Source organism: Centruroides sculpturatus, unplaced genomic scaffold (genome assembly GCF_000671375.1).
Source record: "Centruroides sculpturatus isolate CEXI.00-Female unplaced genomic scaffold, Cexi_2.0 scaffold18, whole genome shotgun sequence".
NCBI lineage: Eukaryota > Metazoa > Arthropoda > Arachnida > Scorpiones > Buthidae > Centruroides > Centruroides sculpturatus.
The window spans coordinates 323,088-338,806 of record NW_019384302.1 but is presented as its reverse complement, the minus strand read 5'-3'; the positions used below and the strand labels follow the sequence as shown (position 1 = coordinate 338,806).

Genomic DNA, 15,719 nt, shown 5'->3' with positions numbered 1-15,719 from the left:
AGATAAATTTTAAAAATATGTAAAATAAACAGTTTAAAATGTTCTTAATACTTTATCACCTTCTTAATTATAATATTAAATAACGAAATATATTAATTTTATAAGAATTATAAGTAACGTTGGCTGGATAATAACCACGAATTCATCCCCCTATAAAAAGAAACATAAAAGTAAAAGAAAGAATTCTTTAATGGCACTCTCCTGTTAACAATGAACTAATAGATGTCGACATCTGATCATTAATCAATGAGAAAAATCCTCACTTGTCACAATCCCCATTAAATGTGTGTTAAATTGTCATCTTCCTTAGGTTAATATTGTCAAAGATGGAGAAGAAAGCTTAACTGCATCTGATAAAACCTATAAGAAGTTATTACATTGTCTATCATTGAAGGTTACACTCGATCCTTCTACTCTTTTGTGATCGGAGGTTGTTCACTTGATCTGCCATTACTTTACCATTCTTGCTGCTTAACAACTTTCCTTAACTAGTAGTTACTAGTTAATAAAAGTACCCTGTTGTTCTTTCTTTCTAGTTTATAAGTATATCATTGATCCTGCTGTTCCTTCTTGTTCATTCTTTTTAATTTGGGAATACAAAAAGAACAGCAGGACCAACAATAGTGTACTGTTTTGTAGATGTAACTTTGCTCTTGCTGCTCTCTCTAGTTTATTCTTCCTAGTTTGTGTTCCTATCTATTACTGCTGCTGTTCTTTTTAATTTGTGAATATGTCGTTGTTCCTGTTACATAATAAGTATAGCATTCCTTCTGTTGCTATTCTTACTCGCAATATAGATAGATACTTTGCATTCTTTTCCCTGCTTTACACTGCTCTTCTTCTACATTCTTTCTAGTTTATAAATATACATTTCCATCGTTTCTCTTTCATTCAGCTAATTAACAAATGTAAATTTTTGAAAATACTGTCCTACTCGTGCTTTTTTTTCTACTATAATTCATGAATATATCTTTAGGAGTGCTGTTCTATCATACTACTTGGTAGTTAGTAGGGATTTTCTACAGTTGTTCCCTTAATTTACTACTAATTAGCAAATGCATATTCATTCCAGTACTGTATTTAGTAAATATATCCTTGCTTCTGCTATTTTTTAACATTTTAACTCCCAATAGATGCCTCTCCCGCGCAACAGAGGGATGCTCTCTATCATCTTATAATTATAATTAGTGCTGCTAATTCTCGCTGCTTAATGTATATATATTCTTGCTTATTCTAGTTTATGATTAAAGGGTATATTCTTTCTTCCATTAACAATATTGAAAGGAATAATACACGTTCACGATGCTTCGGTGGATGTTATGAGTATTTTACTGCTCATTAACACTTCCTTCCTCTCTAAATATATAATAAAATGTCAAATAAAGTGTTCCCGGCGACTTTCCTTCACAAAAGTAAATTATTTTGACTAAAAATTTGAGTAAAATTTCAATATAAATGACTTACATTTGTATAGAAAAATATATTTTTTCTATGATAATGTTGCCAAATATGGTATGTTTCTTATATTTTTCTTTCGTGTATAGCATTAAACTGTGCATTTTTTACTCGTTTCGTGTATAAATATCATATTTTACTTATCTGTATAAGTATCAAAGTAAATTTTATGATATTAGCTATATATTAAACAAATTTTTATTATTATAGTAATTCGACACAGTTAAATCGTTATAAAATCAGCCGAAAAAAGATAAGAAAACGTGGAAGATCATAAATTTTAAAAATGTATACAAAGAAAATTTAAATATCTTCCTTTTTCTCTCTGTTATCTCATAAATATTTCATCGTTTGTATGAGGAAACATATTCTCTCGTAGGGAATACACATGTGATAAGTAATATGAGGGTAACTAGCACTTAAATTCTCTCCAAAATCGAATAATAAGGACTAGAAGCTCCGAACACGACCTCCAAAATAGAGTTTTTTCCACATCCGGATGTTGATATTTAATGAAAAACCTTTAAATTTAGCCTTTGAATCAAGGCACTGACCGATCGATTTATCCTCTTTCAAGCGAGCATCACCAGTTCGAATCTTCCGAACTTCATCCCATTCACACAGGCCTCAGATCTCGTTAAAGGACTAATGTAAGATCATCTCGGATTGGTCAACGAGGTCCATGCGGATGGCACAGCGCCGCCCTGGTGTCGGAAAATGTCTTGGGGTTAAAAAGCGGGAGTAGAGGTGAGGAGCAGTCGCACGGCAACGTCTCTCCCATGGAGTTGGACGACGTTTTATCGGATGTCGGTGAATACGGCAAGTACCAGCAGCTGCTGCTGTGGTTCGTGTTCTTGCCAGCACACTTGCCGTACGGTTCCCACGCCTACAGCCAGATATTCATGTCACTCTCGCCCGATCATTGGTGCCACGTGCCAGATCTGGCCAATTTGAACGTCAGCGATTATATAAAGAAGGAACTAACAATCCCTTTCCAGCGCGACCACCGCACTTTCTGCAGGTGCACTGTGTTCAGCGTCAATTTTAGTCGATTCAGGCAGCAGAATCCCAGGAGCTGGCGCCGGAATGCCACTTGGCCTCGTGTATCCTGCTACAGCGGATGGGACTACAACTGGACCTCCCTACTGGACGACGACACCATCGTCACCCAGGTAAAACTCCTTTTGTAACTTAGCAACCGCCCACGCGATCTCCATTTCTCTCAATTTCGTGATAAACGGCGTTATAACAACCCCTCTACCAGCCTTTTTTTTTGAGTATGGTCCTACAAATAAACCACGTTTCCACCGTCTTAGATATGCAAATTTTGGATAAATTTCGAACGATGGTGAAACGATATCCACTTAAATTAACTCTATTTCGGCGGTAAAAATTCATAAGTAGAGATTTGAGTGCGTAAAGTGAGTCTCTGCAATTCTAATTTCGGTCAGATCTCGTTCGAGTGTACTTCCAACAGGAGTGGTGAAGTGCTATTGAGAAAGATTTCAGCCATTCTCCACGCGATTCGATTGGAAAAGTTCAATCTGTACGATTTGTATCGGCTACAAATGATCCTCTACCAAATGAAAGATGAAATTCGGAGACAAATTCTTGTTTACCCCTGAGATACTAAGAATAGCTTTTCCGCACAGCTTCGTGATGCTGCGGAGTTGCCTAACGTTTATTAACATGCCCGATGCAAAGAAATAAAATAATAATAATAATAAAGGTTGGATAATTATCTAAAATATACAATAAAAATTCGGAATGCTTTTAGTTTTGGAGAATTTTTTCTGTGGAAGAATCTCTAGAAATGAAAGCTTCAAAAAACGCTTATTAATTATAAAAATAGAAAAAAAAGTAAGAAAATTTTCTTGATTTTTGAAAGAGAATCTTGAAAAATCTCTCATTTTCTGCAATATAAATTAAGATTTTCTTTTATTTTATTAATATAAGTTAGAAAATTTTCTCATTCTTAGAAGAAAGGAGTGAAAAACTTTTGTTTGTACAACAAAAAAAATCAAAAATCTTCACATTTTTAGAATGAGAATGCCAGAAATTCCTTTCGTTTCTAGAAGAGGAAATCAAAAATCTCATTTCTAGAATAAGAGAAAACAAAAAATAACTTTTAAGACGAAGAGAAAAGCCAAAATCTATACTCGTGAGAGGATCGAAACTCAATAAAAGCACAAAATTAAGAGAGATTTTTTTTGCTGTTCAATTGTTTGGGTGGTGAAAGATAATTTATGACTTTTCCTCAATTTTTATTCTTAAATTATAAAGATAATGGACCACAAAATATACATTTAACTCCGTATAAAAATCATTTTTACACCTTTCATTCATTCAGTCGTGAACAGAACTCGACAATTCACAGTTTAAGTATAAAAGTTACGAGAACGTTTCCTCATTTTTAATAGCATTTTATTCCTCAAGAGGAGAATTTAACTTACCACACGTGATTTAGTACAGAGGTCGTCAATCTGTACGCGTGTGTCGAGCTTTCGTGACATGATATATTGATTGGCATGTTGTAAAGTCACGTTCCGTATTAAAGAAAAATATTATAAATGTATTGATTCAAGTACTATATCATGAAATTCAATACAATTTCACTACGTCCCCTAGAAATTCACGCGCGAACTTTGACCTCTGCAGAATCTGGTTGATGATTTATTATTAATACTTGCCGAATTTCGGGTAAAAAATTCAATTTTTTGCGTTTTTTTTATAGTTATAAGGACTTAAATCAACTGGTTTTAGCTTTTTATGTATTGAAAATATTATTTATTTATTAATTTTTTCATCAATTTTGTTTTTATTGCACGTCTAGTCGAGAAAGAATGTTATTTTCCAGAAATTCTTTTGAAGAAGGAATGCTCATAAACCCTTTTCTTTTGTGTTTTCACTTTTTTCTAGATTGTTTATTGTCTTTTGTTTTTATTTTACTTAGAAATATGTCCATTAAAATGCAAAAAAAACTGAAAGAATAGCAAAAAAAAAATACCTTTGAAGGCATTCGAATATCTCAAAATTATATTCGGAAAAGTCAAAAGTAGCTGTAAAATGTATATAAGAATAGTTTTAAAAAGCAAAAAATTATAAATATTCATCTATAAGAGCTATAAAAAATCCATAGAAAGACTAAAAAGAAGAATAACTGACAAAATAGTAAAAAAAAACAAAAAATTGATGCTCCATAAAAGTCTACGAACCACGAAACCATGGAAGAGAACAAAGGAGTAACAAAAAATGAAAGAAAATGCGTACAGAAAGACAAAAGACTGCTTAAAAACACTCTTTTTTTCAATTTTTGGACAATATTTTAATAAAATTAAGTCGATTCTCAATTAATTTTTAAATATCATTTTATACTGCATAGAAAATTGCTGACCTTTTTACCCCATCAACCAATTTACAACGCTTAAATTTCTCCAGTTTCATAACTATGCAAAGGGTTAGATGATATTAAACCGATGTACTTAAAAGGTTAACGTTTTTATCATCAAAAATCAGTAAAATTATGTGTATAACAGTTATAATTCGTCATTGTAGCGTTTAGTATTAGCTACATTAAAGGTTAAACAGGTATAAACACATCGCAGTACCTTTGTTTGGTATAAAGTTGACAGAATCAAATTTCTACTGTGGATTAAGCTGTCATTCTGTATGGAATCTAAGATGCCAAGTAAATATTTTTGCCAAATAACCGACGTATCCCAATTAACTTTTGACAGTTGATCGAATGGCAACGACTCCAACTCGATTTCCTGTCGTTCAAACCTTACAACATTTTCACAAACACTGTTGTGCCTTAAGGAAATCGTGTGCAAAATTTACCAACCTGTTTAGAAATCCGTGGAAAATCTAATAATAAAGAGAAACGTAAACTGAAAGCTAATAAAGTATAAGCTAGTCAATACGAATGTCGTGTTTAAGTGTTTACGGATTGGAAAGTTAGAGAAACTCTTCTTTACTTTAAAAATTGAGGGAAATTTTGTGGAATATTTACTAAAAAATTCAGGAAAATTGATTTGTCGCATCTAAAATCGATGCAGAGTTAGAAAAGTGCAAATAACTTAAATGATTTATCTATAGAATACGCAGAACTCGGCTCACTCTCTATCACTATGTTTCTCTCTGATTCTTTCCTCTCCTATAAGGAAAATTAGGAAGAGGATAGAAATAATCGAATGTGTTCTCATACACAATCCTTCCATTCACCTTATCTTTAGCAGGGAAGAATAATCAGCACTATCTTCAACCATTAACTTTATCAGCGTGGCAGGAAAGATAGGAGAAAAGAATAATCAACATTAATTTATACAAAATTAAATTCGAATAATTCTTATCCTCTGATCGTTTCTCCATCTTCTTTTCTTTATCTACAGAATGGAAAGACGAAGAAAATAGAGGATTTCAGTAATCAAAATTAATATTCTTTATTTTTGTTCTATATTTTACTGATTATTCTCACCTTCTGTCTTCTTTACCTTCTCATACTCCTGTGTAAATTAAGATTTTCTCATTATATGTATCATAACGTAGCTCATTCTTACTTCTTGTTTTATGTCTTAAAATATTTATAAATTTATAAATGTGTAGGAGTAATTTTAAGCTTAAATATGTAATTTAAAAAGTTTTTCTCTATTGGAGAATCACTTTGTACGAGAAACCTATTAAATTCTTCACAACCAACCGACATACGAGAAACCTCTTAAATTTCTAATGAAAACTTTTTTTGATATTTTCATTATTTATTTAGAGATAAAACTGAAGTTTAGAGAGAAAAGATTTTGCTGTTTGTTTCGAGAAACGTGCTCGTTTGACACATTCTAGAAGCAAAAGAGTGTACTAATTAACACGAAATTCTCATAAGTCAATAAACATCTCTCACTTCACTCACACTTTCAATGAATAATAACTTTCTAAATAACAGTTTAACCTTTTAAATTATGCGTCAAAATGATGGTATTTAATGAATTTAATCTTTACATTTCTTATTTAACTCTATAACATGTTATATTATAGCTTTGATAAATTAAACATTTTGAAAGAATAAAACACGTTTATTGAACTTTTTCACCACATTTTTGAATTTTTAACGATAATTTATATATATATTTTACTGAAATTTTTATATTTTTATCGGTATCTAAATCGATTATCTTTCAACCGGTAGCTCGCGATCACACGAAACTGGATGCTGCGTATTCAAATACATTAAAAGCAAAGCACACTCGGAAAAGGTTGGGAGACGAAGATTTTCATTAACAAATACCGCTTTTATTATCGATACTAACAAAAATTTACTACGTTTTCTTATTGATGAAGATGAAAAAATTGTTACTTTCTTACATTTTGAAAAAAAAAGTCACGTTTAACTTCGTATAATTACAAGTAGAGTTGACAACATTTACAGCCGGTTCCTTTATAAAAAAAGTCATCCAGACTATCATAATTATTGTTCAGATCGATGACTATTTTTGTCCAGTAAGAAAATATCGTAGAGTAAAGTAATAAAAAATAATACTTTTGAAAAATACGGGTTCTCTTCTCACGACATCGAGCATCGAAAATCGATAAATTGGATATTTGTCTATCTGAAACGGGTACACGCTTCATAACTTTTAAGCTATTTACGGACTTTACAGCATTTAGTTTAAGTAGCGGTTTCTTATCATCGATTCTGTCAATGCCTTCCGCTACATAAAGAGCAAGAACTTATTTGTCAATGGCTTAATCAATCAACTTTTATCTTGTATCCATTTCCGAATAGGATGCCGATGATTGTTACTTGTTCTTCTGTGAACGGAGCCATCTTTCTTCCTGTTTTGTCCACGATAACGAAGTTCGTAACGTATCCTGAATGTATTCAACGATTAGCATTTTCTAAATATCCCGAATCCACAAAAATTCGTAATTATTTTCTATCCGTTGCTTTTCCTTTAGAACGAGTTTCTGTCGTAACCTCGTTTGATGGATGCGTTTATTTGTGGTTTAAATAACTTCTGGATAACGACAAGATATTAATTTCGAAAGTATCTTAAATCCATAGGAATTCGGACTATAGAATGTTCCTGAATCCGGGAAAACCAGGATTAAAAAGTGTTCCCGAGTCAAAACAAGCATGGACTACAAAAATAGCAAAGATTCACTTAAAATTTATCCTAAATCTCCTCGAAATTTGGATTTATTATTAATTCCGAACGAACAAAAGGTTGACATTGGAAAGAATATCCCAAATTTAGGATTTCTGTGACTCAAACAATCTTCAATAAAAGTTATAATCGTTACTCTTTCTTATTCATGGTTAGGATATCCTGAAAAACGAAGTATCAGACACGAGAACGTTGATATTAACTTGTAAATGGACGAGAGAACGACTTGTTTATACGTTAGAGTCACAATACAACTGCAATTTTATGAAGTGCAATTCTTTTGATAGTGTAGAAGGAACTGGAATCGATTAAATAATTTCCTATGGTTTCAATCTCCTTTAGAACAGAGGCTTATTTAACTTTATTCAAGCATTCGATTAGGGAATTAGATTTTCCTGCTTCTATCTTCGAGTTCCTTTATTTTCGTTACGCATTCATTTATCATTCTTTTCTCTTTCTTACTCCAATTTGTTTTCTATAAACAATACTCTTTGTTTTCTCTCATTGTCGCTTGTTAAATCCTTTTGTAAAGATGTACCAGTATCAAAAGTACAGATATTGAAGAGCTTTCATTCTTCTGGTGTGAACCGAACAATTGCTCCTTCGAATCTCTTCTTTCTAAACGCTTAATTCATTCATTTAGAGCTGAATTATGGTTTTATTTCATTAAATTTTTGGATTATCCTAGTTCTGTAGACGTGTTATGTCGATATAACTTGTTACTGAATTAAAAATATCGACGTTATGTGACACGGACACTAAAGTTTTATCAAGTATACAGGTTGAATCGCAAAGAGTGAGCATCTTAAAATGTTATTTGATGCTTTACATTTCATTTTTTAATTGTTTTGAAGCCAACAACAGAATACGAATCAGATATTTACTATAAAAACTGTTGCTTTCCTTAATCTCTTTTATGAAAAAAATGTATTTCTACCAAATCTAATCGCATTTGCATTGTAAATTATGTATATTTATAAAAATTAACAGTTCTTAAAACGTTATTTTAACGTTTTTTAAAAGTTTCTAGGGCAATTTTTTATTATTTTCGTACTTACGAGAGGATAATAGCAAGATATAAACTATAGAAACAGTCTGTTCTCCCTAAATCTTTTATGTAGAAGGATCTGCATCACTGGAGATGAGGGATGCTTGTGGAATTTTGTTACATTTTATATTTTAACTGCGAATTACCAACTGACACGTGAAAGCAAGAAAGTCACTTAGTCACACAGATTAATCACGTGTTACTTAAATATCCAAAGCATTTTTAAGTGGCAGGAAAATAAAATGAAAACTCTTACTCATATCAGTAAGATGGATATCCCTATTTATCCTTAGTCATTGATCATCCCGTCGTTAGGGATTGTAGCAATACTTCATTTTAATGAAGCTTACATACTTTGCATAAGTCAGACACTGGAGGATGGAAGAGTGCAACAAACTCTTGTAAATTATACATTCCAACAACGGAAGTCACAATATTCTAAAAGCAAGATCTCATTTTCCAGTTTCCTTAATCAGATGCAGTAGAATAATAGTTAAAGACAGGAGCTTAACTGAATTGTTTTCTATCTTATTTTTAGAATTATTAAATTTTCTAAATTCTACAAAGGGGAGATACATAATAAATCGCATACTTTTTCTCCCTGCTCTTAATCCTGAGTGTTGCAGAACGAAAAGATTTTGTTTCAATTCCCTGAAGCAACATACCATCTGCATGTAATATCCTATCCTACCTTATGAATGATTAATTCTTCTTGCTACTCCTAATTTGCTTTCGCTTCGATTTCCTTGCACCCTTTTTTTTTATAGAAAAACAGGATTTCTCTTCAGCTTTCATCCTCCAGATTTCTGTACTGCACATCTTTTTGTTGTCGCCCATCCTTTGGGATTAATGGAGGATGCATCTACGTGCCAACTTTTGTCCTCGAATCAATTGTTCACCCCGAGATAGTTCAATTTAGAGATTCTACTTCTACAAATGACATCTTCTTTGACGAGTTTGGAAGTGGGTAACGTTACGTCTTACTTGATGGATTGCTACCGTACTCAAATCCAGAATGGTATCACTGAGATAATGAAAAGAACATCTTGAGATGACAATTGTTAGAAAACTTAAGTTTTCGTCTATAAAAACTCGGTCTGTACTGATTCTGAGAACATTTTTTCCATATTTTTTTCTATATTTCAGAACGGATAAGGTCATTTGATAAATTATTAGAGAGAGGAATTTCTTACATTTCATTCCTTTCCGTCTTCAAAGCATTGAGTTAATCTCAAACTGTTACAATATGAAACTAGATTTTGGCTCTATGGAAGATTTATCACATACTGTTAATGTTGTCGGAGTACACAGAAGTAGAAAGACACGAGTTTATGCATTTCGGACACGTTGTTTGTCCCACTTCAGCTGTATTTATTATAATTTGATGGATTTGCGGGCGTCTGCAAAAATACAAGCGGTTTTTCGTTACAAAAATTTGGTTTTATGATTAAAATAGTACAGAATTACATTTTTACACATACTTAAAAGATACCGGTACATTCTATTTTGTTGGTGATGCGGATACACAGACGATATGTTGTGTTTTCAGTACAAATAGCAAATATAGATTATAATTGTTGCTAATGAAACTTATTGTGAAGTAAATACCATGATAAACGAACGTAGTACAAAGTTATAAACAAGATAACAGTTAAATTAGCACACTCTATGAAGGACTTATCACACAATAGCGTGTGATAAGTTCTCCAAGAGTCAAAACTTACTGCTCATAATTCCATCTTATTTTTGAGTTTCGCTCATAATATTCTCAACTAACCATTTATTCTTTTATATTTTTCATATCTCCTTTTATATTTTATTATTTTCTGTTTATAAGTGCATCTATCATCCTCTTCTTCATCATATTTCTGTTCGAATATCATTCTCATTGTTCACTTTCCCGCATTTTCAATGCATTATATGTTCATGTTCTCTTACTGTTTGTTTTATTCTCGGTGTTGAAAACTTTAAGTTACGACGACAATAGACGAGTAGTAAGGTACAGTACTTCTGTACCTTACTACTCGTCTATATTCATCATTCGTACAATATCCATTTGTTTCCTTACTATCCTTTTCCGCTGTTGGCATTCTATTATTGTTTTATTTCGTGTCTTGTTCTCACAATTTCGACAATTTCTTCACACCTTCATACTACAAACCGTCCACGATGAACCACAGTTTCGATATCCTTAAAAATCCATTACTTCTACCTTAAGAGGTAGGAAGGATGATAAAGAAAATCACACATTTCCAAACATATCTATTTTCTGTCAGCAATTTGTTGCTTCAACAAGGTTACAGACCTCCAGTCGTTATCGTATTGACATGTCGTGACTTACCTCAGCACGGAATCTACCCATTCGTTTGCTAGTAGACACACCTAATAATCCCAGCTTGACACGCCACAGGAAATGAAACTGCCAGAAAAGCCCCGATTATCGAGTCGAATCGTTATTTTTCCTCCCCTCCTTCCAACATTTTTCGTATGTTTCGTGTCCTCCTCCTAATTACAGGAAGTGAAATGTCCTCTTTTACCTGAATTACTAACCAATCTTTTTGCTGATTGCTGAAAAACACCGCATTGCCATTTGATTCTGGTTAATGATGGCTTACTTTTATGCTCACTTTTATGCCTGTATCGTGATGATAATCTTGGAATTATCAATCTGTAACGTGAACCTCGCATTAGAGAAGTGAATTAGTTCGTTTCTAATGCAATTTTCTAATGTAAAAAAGAACTAAATCGCTTAACCTTAGTTTCAGTTACGATTTCTCTTCTGTTTCGAGTTTGTAATATTCTAAAATGATGTACCTTTTCATAAAAATCACATAAATTCATGCATAACTCGAAGCTCTTTTCGCAATCTTCTACACAGTTTTTTATATATTGAGCTTAGTTTTATGCATTCTTTCAACCCTCTCATATATTTTCACGTAGAATTTCAACATCTTCACATTATCTTAAACTAACTTTACATTTTTTACACCCAATTTTAACGTGTTACAACATAAAAACTCAAAGCTTTACCAGTCTCCATCTTCAAAACTTAACATTTCACAGACCTGCCACATGAATTTTATGTTGTTCTCCTTAGCAATTACCAAGATACCACGATATATTCTCATCAGGAAGAGGGACTAAATCAAGAAGAGTCTAAAGATATAATACTCTCACTTTATGGACTGGTGGAAGCTCATTTTAGTGCTATTGGTTGAATTTTGCAGCTGTTCCCACTTGACGATGCACTCAATGAAACTCTTATGCATCAATGACTCTCGGCATCTGTCTACCATTTAAAAGAGGAATTTATCAGGATAAATTCAATTTAAGTAAGCGAAATTTGACTTTTAAAGTTGAATATTTATGAAACATTATATCGAAAGTAATCACAAGAACAATTTCCAAATGATTTATTGATGAAAAACAATAGTTTCTCTCCATTTTCGTTGAAGGAAAATCGATAGAATTTGCTTCAAAAACTGAATTTACTTAAAGAAACTAATATAATTACCAACGTTTTCTTAAAGGGTAATAATTTTATTAACTTATTTTGATTAAATCTTTATAGTACTAAGTGAATTTCTTTATCAAACATTGTCACAAATTAAAGCGATGCAAGAAGTCGGTTAAGTTTCTTGGTTATTTGGCATCGAAATTTTAATTAAATGAAAATGTTTTCGTGTCTGAAACCATTATTACTGTCTTTTTTTGGGTATAAGCGACCTTCTTCCACAATTTGAAACCATTACTGACGGCTATAAATGCTAATTTTCGTCGTAGAAAAGCTACAGATCGAAGGGATTTTAGCGCTTGTTTAATGGAAAATTTACACTTTATAGCAAGAATTAGAAACAAAATGTACAGTTTTTTTAAAAAAATTTGGCTCCGGGGAAATTATTTAAAGATAAAATTTGTTGGTAGTCAACCGAGGAAAGTCTGTTTGAACGTTTTAAGATGATGCGAAACGACCCCAAAGGATCACTAAAAACGCTTTAATTTTTCATACGAATATCATTAACACACGTTTAGATACGTTCGTACGATGCTCGATTTTTCTTTTTATGGGGGTTAGAAAATGAACAACACAATCATATATTTTATCTGTCAGGTAGCTAATGCTGCTCCTATCAACATAATTGCAAAACATTCAAAGCAATGATGGATTGAGTGAAAAAAATCATCAAATGAGCGTTAAATGATGCAAAATAACCTTCAAATATCGATTAGAAAATTCATAATTTATATTAAAGTCTTTTAAATTTTAGTTTAAATCTTTCAGGATCTCGTTCTTACGAAAAAAATTAATTATTAAATTAGACATCTTCCTGCTGTTTTCTTCATGGTAAAACGTGATTTAACATTGTAAATTTTAGCTGTAACTTCAAGTTGCTCCTCTCGATGGCTGGATAAACCATTAATTCTTAATCTGGTATCGATTGCTAAACTTGATACGTTCCCTCAGCCTTAGATCTTAGTAATGAGCCAATAGGAAGTCATTACTAAGAGTTAAACAGGTTAGTAAGAAATAATGCCAATAGTAGAGTCATTACTGTGTGCAAGATCAATAGTAGGTTTATTACTGAGAGTCTGGCCAAGAGGAGGTTCATTATTGAGAGTTAGCCCCAATACTAGGCTCATTATTAAGAACTAGAGCAATAATGGATTCGTTACTTTAACAAGAGATGGTAGACTGTAGAGAACAATGGAGTTGTTTGAACAGAGAGAGAATTGCTTACGTATTTTGAAGAGTTTCTAGAAGTCACTGCTCGAATCTAGTCACGTATCTCCTAGCGAACTGAAATTGAGTATAAGACTTGGGAGTCATAAGTCACCTACAGGAGTAGATTAGTAAGCTCACGACCAAAGGATAGATCGATATGAGTCCATTTACTATACTAAAAGCTGAATAGAAAGATTCATTATTGAAAGATAGGCAAGTTTATATAAGAAAATCCAATAGTGAGTTCATCATCACGAGATAACAGGCTCATCAATAAAAAAATAGATCATCAGTAGTTGATTTTAGACCTATTCTAGATTTATTATTATTAAGAAATAAGCCAATTCAAGAAGAACCATTGATGAGTAGTTGCGTTACTTAAGTTGAATCGATGTATACAATAGTGGGCTCATTATCACAGAGTAACAGCAAACAATGGGTGCATTACGAAGGAATAGATCGACGATAAAGGATTCTAGACCTACAGTTAGACTCGTTATTAACAAATAGTTGGCTTATCAAATAGGAGGGAAAATGGCAGATGCATTGTATAAGAAAGTGAATCCTTAGATCCAATAATAGGCTCATTGTCATGAGATAGCAACCAATACTAGACTCATCAACAAGAAATATATCACCAGTAGTGGATTCTGGATCTATATTTAGATTCGTTATTAAGAAACATGCTTATCATCTAGGAGGAACCATTGACAGAACTATTAGACTCGTCATCATGAAGGATTCTTCAAGTAATAATCATAGAAAGGTGACATCAAAATAAAAATAAAAAATAAAAAAAAAAAAACATATTTGAAGCAACTTTTTTGCTGACTGAAGAGAGATTCGGCATTTATCTAGTTATTTTTTTTTTTTACTCCATCCTCATCGAATGAAATAATAGTTTATAACACAGAAGAAAAACTTGATTCGTTCTACAAGGTTCTGTGTCAGCAAAAGGTTAATTGAGGACAAATTTATTGGATGGAATAGCAGGATATCCTCTAGAATCAGGAACAGGTTTCATTTATTGTATAGTTATAGATCACAGTTTAGATCTTCCATCTTACAATGGATTAAGTTGAAGCCTAAGTGGTTTCGACAACAAAATTTCCAGCTTCAGAGCTTATTCCGATTGTGAAAAACTGTAAAATTGACAAGAGAAAAGAGGATATTACAATTAAAGAACAAATTATGACCTCTAAAAGTTGCCAAATGCGGATATTTTTGGATGAAAAAGTCTTTTTTTTTCCGTTCCTCTTCGCTAACTTATAGGTAATGAGGCAAAACTTAGTCGCTAAAATCTGATGTTATCACATTTGTGTAGAAGATAGAATTCTGCTGATGTGTGAAGCGATAAAGAGCAACAAAATGCACATTTCATTTGTAAAAAGAGTAAGAAGAAGGAGAAAAAAACCAATTAACCGCAATCGTTGGATTGCAGGATAAACACTACTTATTGGCACTATGGTCCATTACTGGAAATTTGTGATAAGCGAAGCGGTATCCTTACTATAAATCAATAAAAGTAGGTTCACATGCATCGATCGAAGTAGATAACCATGCGAATAAGAGGCGTGGTGCCAAATTAGATAGATTCTACTTTTACGTTTACTTTCTTCCCTATTCGCCATCGTCTTCTGGCAACTCGAAGATCAAAGTAATTACTTAGACGAAACAGCTGCAAATGGCACCTACCACAGAATTCTTTAATTAAAAATTGCCAAAAGTGACATTTGGAAGAAAGCAATACCCTTAAGGAAGTGGAGAAACCAGTTAATTTCGGTAACGCCGAAGAGATTCTGGTGGTAAATTGACACTGATGAATTCTTCTGTTACTCCGTTACAAGTACAAATCCTGGCTTATTGCTTAGGTGTAAAAATATAATTTACTTCTAAGCGCAATTTAACCTATTAATCCCATATATTTATAAGGTTTTTTTTATGTTTTTTAATTAAAAAATTCGGCAAGGAATTCAATCGAATACAGTAATTGACACTTCTGGAGTAGACATGAGGGGAGACGAAACTTTTAATGGAAAAACAACACGTTGGCATCAACGCCCCACTCACTTGACAGATGGGATTGCTCTCTCGGATGGATGTCGATGGGAAAGACTAACAGAATCGGGTAGGAAATTAAGCCACCGCTTTTCGTTACCTCGGCAACAACGCGCAAAGGAAGATTTATGTCAGCGCCATCGACCAGTAGCTGTCAACAATCGGGGGCGAAATTCGGAGACGGGCAATCTCCTGAATAAAGGAACACGTACCACGTGTTGAGACAGGAAATGGTCGAAGAATTGGCAAAATTTTACCAAGTTCCGCTCCGGAT

At 32.7% G+C, this 15,719-nt stretch overlaps 1 protein-coding gene across 1 annotated transcript in view; it reads left to right on the top strand.

Annotated features, from left to right (window-relative positions):
* The first annotated feature begins 2,218 nt into the window (after positions 1 to 2,218).
* Positions 2,219 to 15,719, top strand: part of LOC111613587 (carcinine transporter-like) — a 52,393-nt gene continuing 38,892 nt past the window's right edge. Inside the window, exon 1 of the mRNA XM_023354972.1 lies at positions 2,219 to 2,627. Within this exon, the coding sequence (XP_023210740.1) occupies positions 2,235 to 2,627 (393 nt within the window). The 5' untranslated portion in view covers positions 2,219 to 2,234. The remainder of the gene's footprint in view (positions 2,628 to 15,719) is intronic.